The 20,938-nt window shown below is 47.4% G+C and overlaps 1 protein-coding gene across 1 annotated transcript in view; it reads right to left on the bottom strand.

The window, feature by feature from the left end:
* Positions 1-14,666, bottom strand: part of LOC144168272 (uncharacterized) — a 46,398-nt gene extending 31,732 nt beyond the window's left edge. Inside the window, exons 1-2 of the mRNA XM_077697288.1 lie at positions 14,582-14,666; positions 2,887-3,079 (exon numbers count right to left, since the gene is read on the bottom strand). Coding sequence (XP_077553414.1) covers positions 2,887-3,043 — 157 coding nt within the window. The 5' untranslated portion in view covers positions 3,044-3,079; positions 14,582-14,666. The remainder of the gene's footprint in view (positions 1-2,886; positions 3,080-14,581) is intronic.
* Between the last annotated feature and the right edge of the window lie 6,272 nt (positions 14,667-20,938).

Genomic DNA, 20,938 nt, shown 5'->3' with positions numbered 1-20,938 from the left:
TTGGGCGAGTTGGTAGATGTTCTTATCTAATCACAGCGCAACTAACAACCCACACAGGAGAGTAACCACAGAACGACCGTGGAGCCTATGGTCATTCTCCTGTCTTTGTCGTCTGCTGGGCTGTGATTAGATATGAAAAACTACATCAACTTCAGCTTCATTTTACCATAAAGAAACTCATGGAAGGGCACCTCTCGAGTAAACCACTTCGTTTAGCGCAAACAAGCTGGACCTACAGTACCCCACCACACCAAGTGGCCATGCTCAGAACACTCAATTGGTCCCACTACCATACGTCTCCTGCCAGCACATTTCAATTCAAACTCCAGTGGACGATCACGACAACGAAGGTGAAGACTTCAACCCGATTACTACGTACGGGGAGGTACTGAAGTGCTTCCGGGACTCCCGGAGACGATACCCTGGGCCTCACTCGAACCTCTCTAGGCAAGAGGCAGTACTGTTCAGACAATTACAAGTGCGTGCGACGTGGACCCCTGTATGGGCGAAACACATCCACCCCGAACTACAGCCGAGTGACGTGTGTGTGCTGTGCAGTGCTAGTCGCGCTACTATGGCGCACATGCTATGGACATGTGCTGTGACTCCGGACCCAACAGACGCGCTTCCACCCCATCTTGCTCGTGCGGTGGGCAAGGAAGACTTAGACTCTCAACGGGGAGCCGTCCAGTTCGCGATGGAGGCCCTTCAACGCCAGCAGTCATAGATGCTGCCTCCCCTACAGGAGGCTGGTATCTGCGACTAATTTAGCCGGCCAATAAAGATGTTCTCTCTCTCTCTCTCTCTCTCTCCAAAAAACATGCTCCCGGAACTCGATCAAGGTCAGCGGAAATCCCGAAGCCAAACTAAGGAACGAATATACAGCATCCGCTGCTTGGTTATCTGCACTGACGCAACTTTCTAGGACGACTACCGGACCATAGTGGCTGTGTCAAATTGCAAAAATGCTCTTATAACGTGCCCGTCACACAGGACGCCCTCCGCGAGGGGGAGGGGGCAAAAGAAGTGGTCATCGCCCTAGTCACCACCCAATCCTCTGCAAGGACTGTAATCACAGACTCCCGAACATTTGGCTGGAGTTTTCTGTCGGGATGGGTGGCTAGAGAAATCCATAAAAGCCCGTACCAGTAAAGCACCAGAGTGCACAATCGCAGTGCAGTAAACCGTCCCGACCAGAACCAGATGTTCGCAAAGAGCGCACAGTCTTACGTCATACTCTCCACCAATAGCTTCTTGGTTGTTTATATGGTGTTGAACTTGGTTTTTGAAAATCCTCGCATTCCTTCGTCGTCGATGTTTTGAAGGAGAGGTAGTCAATTTTTATTTTATGTAAGAAGATTTGTGGCTTAAAACATGCAAGCAGACAATGACTTCTTTTTCCTGGGAAAGAGTAATATGAATAGAATTCCACCGCATGTTTTTTTTTTTTTGATGATCACAAAAAATCAGTCTTTACAGGCCCGCTTTTTATTACGTTGCGCTGTTCGTAAGCACAGTCATGCAGAAGCCTGTTAGAGCGAGCGTTGCTTGGACTACATCATTCGGATATCGGACTAATTGTGTCCGTTTTTGAACAGATGGCTCCAGTGTTAGTTTCCATTAGAGAACACTCATGCCGGCACCAAACAAAATCATTCGTATCAATGCTGCGGCGTTTCCTCACACAAATTAACAGACCATTATATTATTAGGCATTCAGTTTAACTGCCGCATTATGATAGACTACGTCATGTTTCATTCGAGCGATTTGTTGCCGCTGGTTTTAAACGAAACCACTAAGCCATACTGGTGTAAAAATAAAAATATTCCTTAGGACACCTAAGCCTTTTGTGTGGGTTGCGCACGCTAAATCAGCATGCCCAATTATTTACGAGTTATTTAACATGGATACAGATGTGCTTTACAGAATGGGGAAAATACCCCTGGGATATCTACTGATACTTCAAGTGGTTCTGTTACATTAGTAACACTAAGCCCGAAGAGGGAATGCGCAACGAGGAAAGCCCACTTTATGGTCCCTAGAAAGATCTTTCTAGGGACCATACTCACTTAAACAACCACAATCATCACCACCACCATCATCATCAGCCTCTGTACTCCCACTGCAGGGAAAAGCCTCTTCCATAGATCTCCAGTTATCCCAGTGCTGTTCCATCTGCCACCAATTTATCCCCGCAAACAATAGATAGGGGTCCGCTATTTTACAAGGGGGGGGGGACACAGAAGGCACACGACAGTGCGTTAATGCGTGAATGAAGTTAGCCAGCAAGCTGGCAGCGGACGTTAAGGGTGATGTCCAGGCCAGGTGCCCACTTCCAAGCCTAACTGGAAATCGGCGAGGCGCTTACTCTTAGCCCGTATTAGGGTTTAATTCGTGGTAATAATCATCATGATCTGACTGCTTGTTCCCACTGCATGATCATAGGCATCTCCAGCCACGTATATTGAGGGCTAGCTGCGTCTACCCTTTCCCCCCAGATTTTTCGTAGCTCATCCGTCATCGAATCTTTGGACGGTTACTATTTCGTTCACGGTCTATTGGCAACCACTCCGTCAAAGTAACAGTCCACCTGTTGTCCCTCATAAGCATCACGTTACGCGCCCATGCCCTTTCTCTTCGCCTAATATGAGCTAGAGTGTCTTCCCCGCGAGTTTGTCCTCTGTTAATAATGAGGATGATGCTTATAGAACGGAAATAAAATCTCACTGGCAAAAAGAGTATCCACCAATGGAAATCTAGAGAGGCAAACAGAAGGGTTCACAACAAAGGCTAACAGCGCACATGGCGTCCTCTAAAAAAATATTTGTTGCTAAACACGTCGGGTCACCTTGTACTTTCTCCCGGTACCCACCCAGGGCCCTTACCCGGCAATATTTCTTCTACATCTTCCATTCCTGCCGGCGTGATCACAAGACTTCTGTTCTTGGCTTGGCTCCCTTTCCCGGCCGTCAGTGCCCTTCGTGAATCCGCTAAGATTTCACTGGGTTCATCAGCTGTGACGTAGTAGACTTCTCGCGCCATACGGGCTATTTGTCGCTGGCCGTTCGTGCTTGCGACCTGCATAAAAAATTATAAGCAGAAAAAACATATGCGAGGACTGTAGGGTTCTCTTGTCGGTAGCAAAGCGGATGGTCGTCGTGCTAATCTGGACAGGGGCGCAACTTATATTGAGTAATATCAAACATCAGAGCAGAGCAGAACAGAGAGCAGCAGAAAGATTTGCAATCTGTACCGTACGCACTACATATAAAAATTAGAAGCTCTGCATCCTTATTCGACCCCATTCGTCAAAGCTGAATAGGTGGCATGCAGAGGCGGCATCCGAAGTGACAGCTCTAACCAGTGTTTTACCCGTTGCTACCATCCGAACTACAAACACCGCTACAAGTTTCCATCACGCTCACACAACCCAAAACCGGCTTCCTCCTTTGTAGAGGTCTGTGGGAGCGCCATTATGAAAACAGTAATGGGTCGTATTGGCGGGTTTTAACGTAAAAGTGCTTTCGCAGGTCGATATCTCCAGTCATTGATCTTATAATGCATACTAGATTTATCAAGAATTCAGCAAGCAGAGGTTTTTACTTCCACTAAAAGAACTAACAAAGAAGCCAGAGCACGTCGCGCATTCTCTGCCGCCCCCCCCCCCCCCAAAAAAAAAAAAAATCGCACGAAAAGATACATGCCCCCGCTTCAAACTCTACTCGCACATTGACAAAGTTCACCATGAAAAATGCTTACGGATAGGAGCATAAACGCACCAAATAGTCGATATGTTGAACATTTCACTTTTTTTTTTTCCGAAATGAGCCAAATCCACTTTACGCGAATTTGAGCAACAAGCGGAAGTTTTTACGAAATCTAAGAACAACGCCGTCAAAGCTATTATATATTTTACGTGTCGGCTACGGGAAGTTTATGGCCACAAGTAATTAAACATTACGCCATGACTTTGATCAATATTAGCCTGATAAGTTTGCATTTGGTTCATATTAAATTGAAACCCTCAAGTTGATGCGGAATTGTTATGAAAAGTTTATTTATATTGACTTTCAAGCATGATGCAATGGAGGTTTAAAGGCAATAAAATATGCACCAGAGCTTTAAGAACAGTCGAACTATACCTAGACAGCAAGTGAGTAGTCTTGGCACCATTAGCAGCTCTTTTCGAATTGTTCCCTAGGATAATTATTTTGGGCACGCCTAAAGGCCCTCCCGAAGTAAGCAAGCTCGCCATTGTTTTGTTACGACTTTCCAAAACGCTTTACAAGAAAGCTGCTGATATCTTCTTCACCTTAATGAAGTGGTCGTACTCTCAGAGGGTGGGGGAGGTTTGCCAGGGCTGGTAAGAGGCGGCTATTTGGTTAAGTGCTTAGATGGTAAACATGGGAGTACAGAAATAAATATAACTAGAGTTATCTCGTAGGGACGGGTAAGACGAAATGAAAATAATTGTTTCACATCTCTCGGTTTCATTTCGTTCACTCCTTCCGTTGACTTCACCCTTGACATCTGGGAACAGATCTTTCGACTTTTGCCCCATTTCCGCCTGAATTCATAATAAACCAGCTTCGAAAAGGAAAAAAAGAATTTCCGAAAACACCTACGAAACAGTCCGAACAGTCAAGCCAAAAGCAAACGCCCGTTGGGAAAATGGACTTGGCTCATTTCAATCCGTGAAACAGCAAGATCTGGCTCATGCGTACACGTTTTCAGGGCATTATGCCAACTATTTTCTTACCACCCCTGTTATATAGGAAAGTTGCCAAGTTTTTCTTGCCACTGCAGTATTAACCAATGTAGTTTCGGTTCCTTGATCTGGCGCATTTCGAGAAAAAAAAACGCCTGATTTGTTGAAGGCCCACTGTAGCGAATAGTTTGGTCACGTACATTTATGTTGGTCTTGCCGTACGTAACGCCACAACATCGGAGAAATGTCTGCTAGGTTTGCGAAATTCCTGTTTATTTATAATCAGCAGTTTAAATAATTGGCGCAGCTTGCACCAGTGGTGCAAGCCTGGCGAAACAGCAGAGCCGGTGGTCCCTCTTCCTTAGTCGTAGACCCACCTGTTGCACCTATCATTTGTTTCCGAACTTGCCGCTGAGAATTCTTCATGACTGGCAGGACCGGATCATTTCGTCCAAAGACAACGCCTACGCTGCGAACCGAAACGCACTGCTGCGAGCCCGGAAGGCGATGATACGTCAGTCGGATAGACACCGCTTCTATAACGCAAGGGGCCTAGGTTAGATTGCGACAACGGGAAGCGTTCTTTTTTCTCGCCAGGTGGCTGCACATGCTAATGTTCCCTGCCGCTGCCAACCCCGTGCCCCTGGGGCCTTTGGGGCGGCCCAGTGGTTAGGTTGCTGGTTTCATGGCGTGAAGGCTCTGGGTTCGATTCCTAGCACCTCCATAACCTGCTTTTCTTCTTGAGGCTTCGAGGTTTTTGGGGGGCGATGGCCGGAAAAGAGTCGGCCTAACAGCTCTGCTATCGATACCTGTATAGTGGGTCTGCACCCTCTGGCAGAACGAACGAGACGTCATGAAGCATAAGCGAAATTACGAAATTATCAATGGCAGTGAATCTCGCTATTCTTGCGCTTTGCATCAGCCTTTGGGAAGCGACAGTAAACGAACCGGTTTGAAGTGCGTAAAGATTTTTCAAGACAAAGTTACCTGGGTGCGTTGGGAGGCACTCTACGCTTCCCACCCGAAACATGTCATGCACTTTATTACGCCATACTAGTTACCAATCCAGTATTTATTTCACCAGAATTTTTCTCCCCACTCTGCTGGCCATAAAGCTAACTAGCAGCCTGACAAGGCCCAGAAAACAATTACACGGGAGCAACGTCAACGTCTTGTGCAGAGCAGCGACATAACTGAAAACCAGAAACGTACGACACCTAAATTTAAATGACATGAACAACATAAAAAATGTGAGAACTATTACAATCAACTGAACTTTCTCTTTGGAAGCATTAGGTACATAGTTATTATCAAACTTCATTTTTGAATATCATAGTAACCGTCAAAATTGTGTAAGTCACCCCTACAAATTTGAAATTTCTTACAGCGTCAAAACAAGAATTCATTAAGTTCCCGGAAAATCTACTATACCAAGAAAAATATTCTGCGGAAATTCGCATAATTATCTACTAATACGTAGCATCCTTATGCCGCCTGTCTTTAGTGCGAGTTTTTTTTCAGCCAAAATGTTTTTTTTTTCTAAATCTTGTCAGACCAATTATCTGCAATTACGTTGTTATAGCGATTACGGGCGAAACTTTCGCGAAATCTTCACTATTGTAAAAAATGCCATGTGTTATACGCTTTGCCATTTTCCGCAATTTTAAATATTTTTCTTGTTTTTAGTTTTTGAAAATTTTGCCCTACCAGTTATCTCAATTTACATTACTGTAACGATTACATTACGATTACAGGATAATGCCGAACGAGACAGTAGTTCAGAGGAGATAGACATCCCACCAGTAACGACCGAAGAAGTAAGGAAGGCTTTGAAAGAAATGAAAGGGGGCAAAGCACCTGGTGAGGACCAGATAACAGCAGACCTCTTGAAGGATGGCGGAGAAATTGTACTTGAAAAACTGGCAAACCTGTACACGCAATGCCTAATGACCGCAATGGTACCGGAATCTTGGAAGAACGCGAACATCATCCTAATCCATAAGAAAGGCGACATGAAGGACTTGAAAAATTACAGGCCAATCAGCTTACTGTCAGTCGTCTACAAGGTATTTACCAAGGTAATCGCTAACCGAATCTCTACAACCTTAGACTTCAGTCAATCGAAAGAACAAGCAGGGTTCCGTAAAGGTTATTCAACAATGGACCATATTCACACGATCAATCAGGTGATAGAGAAGTGCGCTGAGTATACTCAACCCCTATATATAGCCTTCATAGATTATGAGAAAGCATTTGACTCGGTCGAAACCCTAGCAGTCATTCAGGCATTACGGAACCAGGGGGTAGATGAGCATTATGTAAGAATACTAGAGGATATCTACAGTGGGTCTACAGCTACCATCATCCTCCATAGGGAGAGCAGTAAAATACCTATAAGGAAGGGTGTCAGACAAGGAGACACAATCTCTCCAATGTTATTCACAGCATGCTTACAAGAAGTATTCAGAACGTTGGATTGGGAACAGGTGGGAGTAAGGGTTAATGGAGAATACCTCAGTAACCTCAGATTTGCTGATGACGTTGCCTTGCTAAGTAACTCGGGGGACGAATTGCAAAGCATGCTTTCCGCACTGGGCGAACAGAGTAGAACCGTGGGCCTGAAAATTAATATGCAGAAAACTAAAGTAATGATCAATAACCTTGGGACAGCACAGCAGTTTGAGATAGGTGGCGAGGCAGTGGAAGTGGTAAGCGAATATATCTACTTAGGCCAAGTTGTGACCCCAGATCCCAACCATGAGGCAGAGATAATTAGAAGGATCAGAATGGGGTGGGGTGCATATGGCAGACATTCCCAGATAATGAATAGCAGCCTACCATTGTCGCTGACGAAGAAAGTGTATAACAGCTGCATCTTACCGGTACTCGCCTACGGGGCAGAAACTTGGAGGCTCACTAAGAGGGTTCAACTTAAATTGAGAACGACTCAGCGGGCAATGGAGCCGAAAATGATAGGTGTAACATTAAGGGACAAGAAGAGAGCAGAGTGGGTCAGGGAGCAAACTGGTGTTAAAGACATATTAGTAGAAATTAAGAAGAAGAAATGGACGTGGGCAGGGCATGTAATGCGAAGGCAAGATAACCGCTGGTCATTAAGGGTAACAGAGTGGATCCCTAGAGAAGGCAAGCGTTGCAGGGGGCGGCAGAAAGTTAGATGGGCAGATGAGATCAAGAAGTTTGCGGGGATAAATTGGTCACAGTTGGCACAGGACCGAGGTAATTGGAGAATAATGGGAGAGGCCTTTGCCCTGCAGTGGGCGTAGATAGGCTGGTGATGATGATGATGATGATGATGATGATGATGATGATGATGATGATGATGATGAACGATTACATTTGAAACTTTCGCAAAATCTGCTCATTGTGGAAAATTTCCCGTAATTATTTTATACTTTTGTTATTTTTATTAGTTTTTCAAATTTCCTTTCACCAATTATGTCCATTTACGCTATTATAACTATTACAGCAAGAACTTTCGCGAAATCTGCAATATTTTGGAGTGAAGTATGCATTTTGACAGTTTCCGTATTTTTTCTATATTTTTGTTATTTTTTTATTTTTCCAAAATTTCACTCTACCGATTATCTCCATTTACGATATTCTAACTATTACATTTGGAACTTTCGCGAAATCTGCAATATTGTGGAAATGCACGGCGTTACATGGTTCGCAATTTTCCGTAATTACTTTATATTTTTCCTATTTTCTTAGTTTGTCAAAATGTCGTTCAACCAATTATCTTCATTTATGCAATTATAACGATTACAGGTGAAACTTCCGCAAGATGTACATTATTGTGGAAATGCCTCGCGGATACGTTTTGACATTTTTCGTACTTTTATATTTTTTTATTTTTGTTTTTCAAAATCTTGCTCGACCATTCACGTTATTCTAACGATTACATTTGGAACTTTGGCGAAATCGGCAATATTGTGGAAATGCAGCGCGTTACACGGTTCGCCATTATCTTCATTTACGCAATTATAACGATTACAGGTGAAATTGTCACGAAATCTACATTATTGTGAAAATGCCATGCCGTATACGTTTTGACAGTTTCTGTAATTGCTATATTTTTATTATTTTTGGTTTTTCAAAAATTTCGCTCGACCAATTGGTATCTCCATTTACGGTATTCTAACGATTACACTTGGAACTTTTGAGAAATCTGCAAAACGCTAAATTTTTGTGTCACGCTACGTGAACACCGCGAGAGGAGTTTTAGTATAGCGTCTCATCAGTTTTTCGTAGCGACACGCTAATGCTTACGGCGCCATCTGTCGAGCGTTGTGCGAAATGACTCGCCGGCGGATCTGCTAGCGGAGTACCGCGGAGTGCTTGGACATATTACGACTATCCCAACAATTGTAAACAAACGCTTTTAAGTGCGAATGCACTTCTTAAGCGAGCCTGAAGCGTCCGCCGCCGTCCGCATAGCAACAGCTGCGGGTGCGCGCGCTCCTCGTCAAGCTTGGCAACGGGGGGAGATGGGTGCGCGCTGCCTGGCCGCTGACATGGCACATACCCACGTGGGGGATTGGCCAGGAATCTCCTCGTCTTCCTTGGCAACGGGGGGAGATGGGCGCGCGCTGCCTGGCCGCTGACATGGCACATACCCACTTGGGGGATTGGCCAGGAATCGGGCGTGAGAAGGGCTAATGCACCCGCTTAAAGGAGTACTGACACGAAATTTCAAAGCTGAGATCCGCTCTAGCAATCAAGTACAACGACAACACAAATAGGTGTCTGTGAATAAATGCATCTTCCTTTCTTTGTAGTTGTGTGTGTGTGTGTGTGATCTCTCTTTCGCGAACATTACCGAACCGCGCAAATTCAACTCGTGCATTCGCACTTTCACATTCTTCCCCTCGGGGAAATGCGGGGAATTTTTTTTCGTTAGTATTGAATGCAACGCGGCCATAACACGACATGAATATTCTTTTACCTGAGTACGTTCCATAAAGAAAGCGTTTAACTCTTTCGCTACCGCGCCTATCAAAATCGATCAATTTAGTCGATACTTTTGGGAGCGCCTTTTCATAGCGTTCCAGGCGTTTCTCGAACAAGTAAAGCTGTTCGGAGTTAGATCAGAAAATGGCCTTTCAAAATCAGTTTTGTTTTCATTTTTGCTACGGAAACAGGATTTTCGACACGCTTTTGAATCACCTGGGTGTGGAAAGGGGCGTGGTCATCGCACGTCACTGCTACCAACGAAGAATGTGTGCAACTCGTAATTACTCTGCACCAGCGCTTGTTTTTTGCTATCAGGGCGTGAATGGGGAACTAGCGAACGATTTTCAATCGTCAGGTTCGCGCTCTGACAGCAATAATTCCAGAATTCGGCTGAAAATGTCAAGCAGTGCCTGGTTGCAAAGCTACTTTATGATTTTAGGCAGTTTTATTGCCTTTGCGCACGTTGTTCTAAGTACTGTGATAGTTCTACTTACCCCAGGACCATTCGCAAACACTTTACGACAGTTTCGGTTTCGTTTCTGCATCGCGAAATTCATATTTAGCGCTACTACGCAGTTACCCAACTTCAAGGCTACCTACCATGGCGCCTGGAGCGCCCGCGACTGATCCTCGAACAAAGCACGGCGCTCCTGATTTCCCCCACCCTAACCCGATTTCTGCGATAAGAACTTCAGATGAAAGTCTAAAGATCACACCCAGTCGCCAGATATCTGTTCCGCAGAGGACAGCGCTTCAAACCGGCCTTACACTGCCAGCTGTTCGACTTCCAGTTTCGTTTCCATGCGAGGGTATATCCGGGTGTGTAATGTTGCTGCTTAGTTGAACTGTCTATTCGGACGGAGTCTCCGATAAGTTTTTGTACTGTTTCATTTGAAAAATGTTAGGTGGCGCTGCAATAGAAAAGGCTCGTTGTGCTGATCTTTTTCATCGCGCAACTGCTACTCGGCCAAAGATCGCAGGGCACGATTCTAGCTCATCGTACCTCATTTTTGCGAGCAAGGCTACAATTGCGAGTAAGAAGATGATAATAAAGCTCAGCTTTATGTTTTGAGAGATAACTGACCGTGAACGACAACAAGCATCAGCCACGGCGTTCCATTTTCAACTTAATGCATGTTTTTTTCCGCATCGCGTGCTAGTCCCAAATATTGTGCTCGCTGTAAATGAAAAGTCAGCCATTGACATGATGTTTTTCGCTTTGTGGGGGCAAATTGGTGCCTCTGATAATGAAAAACCGCCAGGTTTATTCCAGGAAACCACCCGAAATTGCACATTTTGAATTGGATGTTGGGCTTCACCGCATGACACGAGCACCGCGCATGCTAACATTTTTTTTTTTTTGATATCTGACAAACTGGTCCGCGCAAGTCGATATTTTTTCTAGGGCGTGTTTTTGAAATGTTTCCCTATAAGATGTATATTCTAATTTTTTTCTACTATCGCTGGTTTGATAAACACAACTCCTTTTTTATCAGTTTTTTCGAGAACTTGACAAAAATTTCGAATTTGATATTTTTTTACAACTGTAATATATAAAAACCTTTAAAACTGGTGTTATTGGAAAGGCCGTTAAATAATCTGCATTTTGTGTTCCTGCAATCAGTGCCTAACTAGTTTTTTAGCAGGGAAAAAATGTTTTCTTGGACCCCTAAAATTAGTCAATTTTCCGGCGGTAGCGAAAGAGTTAAGCCCCGTGGCACTTCTTTCGTGCAATCGCAGAGAACGCCCTGAGCCGAATGCCCGGGTTTGACGCATACATTTTATTCAACTTCAAAACAATCCCGAGATGCGTATCGAACGAACACGTCACAACATGCGTTGCAAGTCTGAAACGCGATTGACAGGCGATCGGTTGTTTACCTCCTCCCTACCATCGTAAATTACGCGATCACCTCGCGCGCGGTTTGCTGGGACGAACAGCAAGTCAGTTAACTCTGGCGCGCAACCCGAGAAGGCTTATTGCCACGCACACTGCACATACGCGATGCGAGGTTGAGTCGTACGTCGCCAGAGAAAGATAATCCGGAGCATGGGAAGCACTATCCACCCGCAGAAGCACAACATCGCATTTCATCGCGAAGCGAACGCGTTTACAACACACACACACACCACACACACACACACACACACGCACCCACACACACACGCACAAACGCACGCACACGCACGCACACACACACGCATGCACACACGCACGCACACACGCACGCACACACGCACGCAAGCACACACGCACGCACACACGCACGCACACACGCACGCACGCATGCATGCTCACACGCACGCACACACACACACGCACCCACACACGCACCCACGCACGCACGCACACGCACGCATGCGCACGCAGACGCACGTACGCACGCACGCACACACACCCACGCATGCACACACGCACGCACGCACACACACACACACGCACGCATGCACGCACACACACACACACGCACACACACGCACGCACACGCACGCACGCACGCACACACGCACACACACACGCACACACGCATGCACTCACACACGCACGCACACACACACGCACGCACAGGCACGCACACACACGCACACGCACACACGCACACACACACAAAGGCACGCACACAAACGCACACACACGCACGCACGCACACACGCACGCACACACACGCACGCACACACGCACGCACGGACGCACACACACAGGTACGCACACACACACGCACGCACACACACACACGCACACGCACACACGCGCACACGCACACACGCACACACGCACGCACACACACGCACGCACGCACACACGCACACGCACACACACGCACGCACACAGACGCACACCCAGACACGCACGCACATACACACGCGCGCACACACGCACGCACGCACACACATACACAAACGCACGCACACACAAACGCACCCACGCACGCACGCACACACAAACGCACGCACACACGCGCACACACGCAAGCACGCACGCACACACGCATGCACGCACACACGCACGCACGCACACACGCACGCACACACGCACACGCACATACGCACACACACACGCACGCACGCACACACGCTCACGCACGCACGCACGCACGCACACATACACACGCACGCACACACGCACACGCACACGCACACACACACGCACGCACGCACACACACGCACACACGCACGCACACACGCACGCACACACACGCACACAGACGCACACACACACACATGCACACACACACGCACTGCTTCGGTCGCTGGCGTGGCGCCAGCTTCATTCGGACAGTCAGCGATGTTACGACGATACAGAGCTGCGCGAGGGGGATGTGGTAACCTCTCGACGTATTTAAAAACACAGGAGCAAAGAACTAGGTCCATTGGACACAAATTACTGTCCACAGAAGAGAGGAACCGTGGATGGTTGTCGCGCAACTTGCCGCCATGTTGGAAATGGAAGCGGCTTCACGTACGCACGCTATTTTGCTGAAATAGCGTCCGCTATTCTTCCGTCCGCTAAACGCAGAAGCGGCATAACGTACGGCGCATGCGCAAAAAATAGCGTTCGCTAACTGTTTGCGTACGTCTGCGTACGTTATTCTATAGCATGGACGACTGGTGTACGCGATTCGCATGCGACTGATCCACCAAAATCGGTCCTACCAATTAGTCGTAACGATCAGTCGCATGCGAATCGCGTGAACCGGTCGTCCAGGTGAACTCTTCAATGCTGTCCTTCGCGGGGACGAGCCCAAGGCGACCTTGAAGCGCCCGCAACGCTGGTGAAGGCGGCACCAACGCGCGGGGAGCGAACAAAGACCTGCCGGACCTCCTCTGTTCCCTAACGCGCCATCCCAACAAGCGCCCAGGGTCGCCTTCTACACCCGTCGCCAAAAGATCCCCCCCGAAGAAGCTGCCGTAGGAGTTATCTGATAACGCGCTCCTGCATTCCGGCCCGATAACGAGACGCTCCCTGCACCTTCTACCAACACGGAACCGCGGGCCCGCAGCTACACTCCGAGATCCCCTCCACAGCCCAGCGGAGCACGCGTTCCGCGGTTCGAGAGCTCGAGCCCCGGTCTACCGGTGAGCCTCCGCCTCCCGTGCACATCGGCGCTTGAGCGAAGGGTCTCGCCTCCACGGCCCGGAACCAGCCACCTTCCTTACATGCTTGTACTTGACCAGGAGCCGAACGAGCACTGACCCTACCTCATCCTCGAGACCAGTGAGGGAGCATGAGCCGTTGATTAAAGTTAACTGTGATCTGTTGAGTCCCGTTCGTGTCTCTCTCTTTTTCTCTCAGCTCTGTGTGGACACACCCAAACGGGAAGCAGTGACCCCGCCCCTTAAGGGCTCGTCTTAACCAAAACCTAGCAACGCATTAGAGGCTAACATTGGTAAGAATGTAGTTGCAACAAACTGTTCTCTATTGTCACAAACTTGTTCGGCAGCTCTAAATAATCAAGCTTTCTGTGTACGTGTTGTGACAAATTATATCATGGTTGCTGGAACTTTCCATTATTGAGAAAATAGGGGTTATCCAAAAAATTGAGATTGCGGGTATGGGCAGAGCTTTTACTGAATTGTAATCGCCTGAACTTCTTTATATAAACGGGGAGAAGACTTAGGGATGCGCAAAATAGAACATTGTTTAAGATCTCTGTTTCACATACCCAACAACCATAGACTCTGTACGTACACATGGACTGTGTTATAAACGGGAAATATATTTTGCTAAACTATATATAGGCAACCTTTGAGAGCTTGCACTTTTCGCGAAGTAAAACATTCATAACGCGTGTTTTTAATGTGGACAAAATTACATTGCAAAAAATGGTCACTCGTCAACCAACGCGCGATCTCAACAACCGTAGAAAAACTGTAGAAACGGCAAGAGAGCACTCACTAGATGTGAGGTAGTCTTGTTCTTCACTGCCGTCCTGAGACCAACCCGCTCGATGCCTGGCTTGGGAACCCCATGTTCTGGGAAAAAAACTACAACACAAATATTTCCATAAGATTACACATATTAAGAGAAAAGAACAGGTGTCAGATAAATGAGCACATTTGTTATTTTAAGGAAAGGCACAAGGCGTGCAAGGGGTACATTTACTTTAAGTTCGGACGTGAGTTTTCGAATTTTTGTTTTAGAGACGCCAACCTAGCAAGCCGGAGAGCTACCACTTTAGCGATACTAAAGGTGACATGGCCGTAAAAACGATTGCTTGAATGTTGATAATTGAGGCTCTTGCCCACGGAGCAAGAATATTGTTCTTGCTCCGTGCCCTTACCTAAAGTTTGCGACAGCACTGCCCACACAACTTTTCAACAGCGTACTTTTTTTTTCGTGAAGACATCAGATGCGCTCAAGCACCCAGAGGGGCGAGTACACAACTAGAAGCCCTGAACTTTTCAAAAATCAAAGCAGATTTACGTCTTCGTGTCAGATGAGAGGGAAAAAAGAAGGTGGCATATGCTGTGGCATAACAGTACATGGCTATATAATTTTTCCACTAACCACAACGTACAGCTGTACGCAGGACAAACAAGGCTGCCCTATTATGAGGCTGGCGGCTGTACTTTGAGTAGGCCTGCACAGGGGGCACCGCCCTTCACTCTGCTAAGCATACGGGGAGGACGAAAATGACTAATCCTTAATATGGGTGGAGGGGACTGCCTTATCGCAGCTCAGTTAATTGTCCGTTGCCGCTAATTTTTCCTACTATCATTTCGATTATCCCTGAAACTGACCATGGTTGTGACGGCACTGCACTGACATCTTTCATAAATGTTCTTCACAAGAACTTCAATCGCGTTCCGCTAATCTACACTGCAGAACAGATAATGCAGCCCTCAACGATGAAACTCAGTGCTTCTACAAAATGCACATCTTAAAGTATCAGTGCCGTCTTGCGTTCTCAGTAAACACAGCTTATGTACTTGTGTAGGCTACCAGAGTTGAAGTCTAGTCCCGTGACTTGATACGAAGTCAAAGCGCGGCTGTGGGTACGGATGCTATTATGCGGCGAAAAAAAAGTTGCGTTTTTTCACCGCTGCGTTACCGTGCCTGAAGAAGTTACGAATTTCGGCTTCAATAGATAGACGGCTCGAAGGCTGACCAAACGCATGACGCACATTTACGCCAACGTAAATGCCTGCAGAGGTGCAACCGCAAAGGATGTCTCTGCTGTAGTTGTGCGCGTCGACAACGATTTGTTTTGACACAAGAAATTATCAAGGATGGCACAACCAGGACCAACCGCGCTCTGTACCGCACCACGCGTATACTTTCTGATGGCAACCAGTTGGGTACGACGGTAGCGCAAGTTCTCCACGACCCGCCCCCTTTCATCTGCTTCCCCGATATGTCAGCGCATTTCACTTCCTTCCAAGGTCGACGCTTCCCGCACCCTATTTCCGCTTGTGAGTCACACTCCATGTTTCCCTTTTGAGGCGAGAAAAAGACTCGTGATGCAGTTTAAACGGAAGATAACATGACTGAATACCTGATACCCCAGTGCCCCGGGCACCTCAGCGGAGGCGACCATGCGAACGAATACATCCCTTTAAACCACGCTCAACACGGTGAGGTGGTTATTTACTTGTTACCCCAATAGCCCTCTCCTTTAGTTGGAGCTCAGGAAAAGTACGCAGCGGCAGCCTCTAGCGCCCTAATGTCAGGCGCAGGTGAGCGGATTGGCGCCGCGATGGTACTGTTGCCATCATCGCAAGCGCAGCGAAAACATTTACAGCTGTGTTGTAAAAACTGCTCACTTGACGAAAAGGCTAGGAGGCCACGGTTGAATGAGAAGCCGGCGATTAAGAAGGCTGCGCCCAGGAACAGAAGACCGCACTGGACACCAAGACGAGGTGTCAGCTGCCGTATCAGAAGTAGACCTCTGTGGGCGCTGTTGGGGGCCATGTTCGTCTCGATGAAGGAAGGCGGAAGCAAGGTCACGTGTAGACCTTCCTCGGGTGGTTGTGCACGCACGCTCTGTAAATCGAAAACCTTGCGCGAACGCACCGCAGGTTTTCGAAGCCTTAGCTGACTGAAGTGAAGCCGCGTGCCTTGAGCGCTGCACGCACCTTCTTCTTTCTTCTTGATCCAGCCCCGGAAAGATTTACAAAGCACGTAGAAACAAATTCTTTTTCAAATATATTTTGCTTGGCTACGCTCACCGATTACAAAAACTGAAGTAGAGGATATGGTTAATGCAGAAGCAATAAACATCTCAATCAGCTAAAATGTGACATCCGGCGGCGGCGTGACCTGAAGGTAGTCTGAAACATGTCTGAAAGCGAAACAGAACTGCCCGCAAAGCAATCACATTTAACTGGGACAGCGATTAAAACTCAGTCCTATAGAAAGCGAGTCCAACACGCATCCTCTACACCATCGCCATGCCTTGGTTTAGGCAAACGAAAGGTGGACGTAGATAATGTGTTATCTCCTCGGATTTACAAACGTGTGTTAAAGTACCGTTCTGAGTACGGCAAGGGTAATGGGAGCATGCTAATAAAACAAGCAGCGATGCAAATTAACGCCACTACTGAATGTGTACGGCCTAAAATGGAGAAGGAGGGAACAATGCCTGTTCGTGGGTACCAGCCGATACACTAAAGGAAGAGAAGAAAAACTAGAGAAAATAACAGCGATGCAATTGAAAAAGGAGGATGAGGAACATTTTTTGGAAGGCTTGTTTATGAGCGTGCTTATGTGGAAGTGGCCCCTCATTCGAGGAGACCATGTGACGACCGTGCTGCCTCCATCCTCGACACCAGGGGTAGCTGGAGATCCAAGTCGGCGCTGGTCGTCAACTTCTCCCACAGCTCCGGGAACGGAGGAGGAGTGGATAAAGGTGGGAGGGATTCAGGTCACTTGTATTTCTAAGGAAACCACACTTATTTGCTAATTCGAGTTTTTGGCATAGTGGACGTTCATTTCACGCCCTTTTTTCTGTAAAATAAATTCATCCTTTAGGTACCAATCGAAGCACAAACAATAAGTTAGCCGCGGCGAATTTCCCCGTATGGCTACGAGCCAAATACTTTGAGGGCATCATCATCAACATCATCATCATCAGGGGATGTTCTAGGCCAGTTTGGAGAGCCTGGTGTCGTATTTACAAACGCTACACTGCACAGCGCCCCACGTGACATGTGTCTTCGCGCGATACTGAGCGTCCTTTAAACGGGGTCATAGGCTGCGCCTCGAACCTAACGCCACCTAAAGCATACTAAATTGCCATTTCTAACAAAAACAACGCGAAGAATAGCGCGCGCAGTGACGTCACACATGTCACGTGGGGTTCTGAGCAGCGAAGCGTTTAAGAACATGCAGCCGGGTGGTGGTGTGGGAGTAGAACTCTGGTAGTTTAAGTAACAAGCTGGATATGTTTCTTCGACGATGTCGGCATACACATCCATGTTTTAAACCAGAGCATTTCAGTAACTCACGATGTCACCCGCGTTGACGTCCCTAGTCGTAGGCCGCACCCCTCCCCCTAAACTGTATAAAAAAAATACTATCCGGCACCTGGTTTCGATCCCTCGACCCTGCGGGCGGAACGCAGCTACCCACTGCGCCACAAAGCCGACACAGAATGGGAGGCTACGAACGCGCCTTATATCCTTGACTCATTCAAAATACGTCACGAAGCTGCTGATACAACGCATTCACTACCACCAACTCCCCAAACACTAAACGTTAACGCAATACACCCAACCCCTATGCGACGCATTTACTCGAGTCCCCCTCGCGGGGAGATGGGCCCATTCTTTTGATATATGCTAGACCATCTGCAAATCGAGTGTTTCTCGGCACGGAGCCTTAGCCGGCTTGGGTAGCAAACTCGAAGCTGGAGACTGCAAAATGGCGATGGCAATAAGTAGAATTAGTAGAGAACATTATCTCGCAGTGAAATGCATGTGGTTCCTATGTCGAGGAGCCCAGGTTTCGAGTTCGCTATCTATGATCTGAAGACCTCTGGTTGCTGGGCTTCCAGGTCAGCGCTGGTCGTTACGTTCACCCACAGCATGGGAAGGAGAGGAGAGAGGAAAAAGAAGAGGACAGGAATAGGTGGGAGTGTGTGGGTTGTGAGCACACCCGATGATGAGGTGGGTTAGGGTGCCTGGTTGAGAACACTATTCACATTTTGCAAGGTACCGGTTTGATTACAGCCGGTGTAGCCAGGTGGGGCGAGGGAGGTGTTCCAATGATTAAACCTTAGAGCAGTTTCTTCGTATTTGAGCAGATTAGGATGAGGCGGCGGGAGGGATTGTCTAATACCCCTGTTCCACAGGTACTTGCAATCGCTATTGAGTCGATCCGGATCGAGCTCATTCCGAATCTGGCGCTGCCACACGGTCAGTTTTAATCGCGATCGAGCCCGATCCTGCTCGAACTCAATCCCGGTTCCTCAAGATCGATTGAGCTTTCCAAGCGCGATCGGACAAAAACGGTGGTACTCTCCTCCCCGCTGAGTAATGGCACAAAAATCTTCAACTAACGCCAAAAACTGTACCAAATTTGTCGGAACGCCGGGATCCCACTTGTCGATACATATCGAAGTTTGGAATCGGCTGGCTTCACCGCCACACGCGTAACATCCCCGCAATGCACAAAAATTATCACGTATGAACAGGGTAACGGCGAAGCGCTTCGTGCTGAATCGTAACAGTGTCTGATGAGCCTAAATCAGCTCTTATACACGGTTTACAGAGCGGCGGCCGGGTGCAGCCATGTTGGACGATGGGAATTCACTCGGCGTTGCTGGCCTTTTCGGCCGCGTTTCTCGGGGTGGCCTCCAATAGGCCGGGCCGCATCGGCGAGCGCCTGAGCGGCTTTACGGGCGAATGATGCAATTATTTGGGAGTGTCGCTGTTAATGAGGACTTATTGGACGCGTAGATATCGCTTGCAAACCCTCAGAGACTACTTAGTCACGACAGATTGCCCGTACAGCTTCTTAAAGCGCTGTTCCAACTGGCGCCCATCGCCAAACTCCAGTGCACGCGTTCATAGCTGTTTGAAGACATTTTTTTTTTCTATTTCTACGTACACAGCAACCAGCTTTATCAAGGGTGGCCCCATGCGCCACTCGGACCGCACGCGTTAAGGTGTTATGCGTCCCCTGGAAGAATGTCAGAACCCCCCTTCCCTTGTCACTTCTGAAGGCGCGTTGACATGACAATTCTAACCTCAAATGGGGTAATACCCGTGCTACACGAGCGTTTCAAAGGCCTTTGAGTCAAATGTAATTTGACTCAAATGACACCTTTGAGCTGCTACACGACGTTTTTCAAAGGCATTTGGTTGAAATGCCATTTGAGTCAAAGGATCACCAGCAACCACCTTTGAGGATCTCAAAGGCCTTTTAAACGCTAATGGCCGTACTCTCGGGAGCAGTTTCTGCACGCCGTAATGACAAAAACAATTATTTACGACTAAAAATCGGGGTTTAAAGTGCACAATCTTCATAATTTCTCACTTGTTTTTGTTTCCTGTGACTCGCACTACGATCACAAGGTAAGTTGGTACCCTCGACACCGGCGCTGCGACAAAAAGAAACTGGATGTCAGCGCATGCTTTGTGCGCGATTGCAGATTGTTATGAATTCTATCGCTAATAACTGCTGTTTTTTTTTATCATTTTAACTCTGAAATTAAATTTTGTCAATAACGAAACAGGGCAGCAGTGGCGACACCAAAACATGGCGGGCGAACGCGGAAACTTTCAACTGCCTTTGAGAATTGTCGTGTAGATCGGCTAAACTCCTTTTAGTTGGAATGGCATTTGAAATTTCGAAAGTCATTTGACTGAAATGTCCTTTCAAAAGCTCGTGTAGCCCAAGTATTAGACAGGAGCAAACCTGTCTAATACCTTTAACTCGGCCCTCCACCCCAAAATGTCCCCGACCCCTGATGTAACGGAAACGGCTTTGATGCGCCGGTTGCCACACGTTTATCTCGTGAGCACGTAAGTATTCGTTCGCACACGGATTATAATTAGACTTGGAAGCGTCGAAGCTGCAACCTCCGATGCAAGGCAACTGCTGCGGCGGCTTAGCTCTGGTTGCCCCAACGCGCGTAATACGGGAATATATACAGTGCGACTAAACACATGAAATGCTTACTGAAGCCAGGTTTCTGCGCTCGGCACGAGTAGGAAGGATGCGTTAGCGGCAGCGCCAAGTGGCAGGGCTCCGGCGATGTCGGTGGTGCGATGTAAGGGGTTGAGTGAACTTTAAGTAACGAGACACCAG

The sequence above is a fragment of the Haemaphysalis longicornis genome, unplaced genomic scaffold (genome assembly GCF_048455015.1).
Source record: "Haemaphysalis longicornis isolate Haplotype H1 unplaced genomic scaffold, Haemaphysalis longicornis Haplotype H1 scaffold_2, whole genome shotgun sequence".
Taxonomy (NCBI): Eukaryota; Metazoa; Arthropoda; class Arachnida; order Ixodida; family Ixodidae; genus Haemaphysalis; species Haemaphysalis longicornis.
This window is presented reverse-complemented; position numbering and strand designations above follow the sequence as displayed.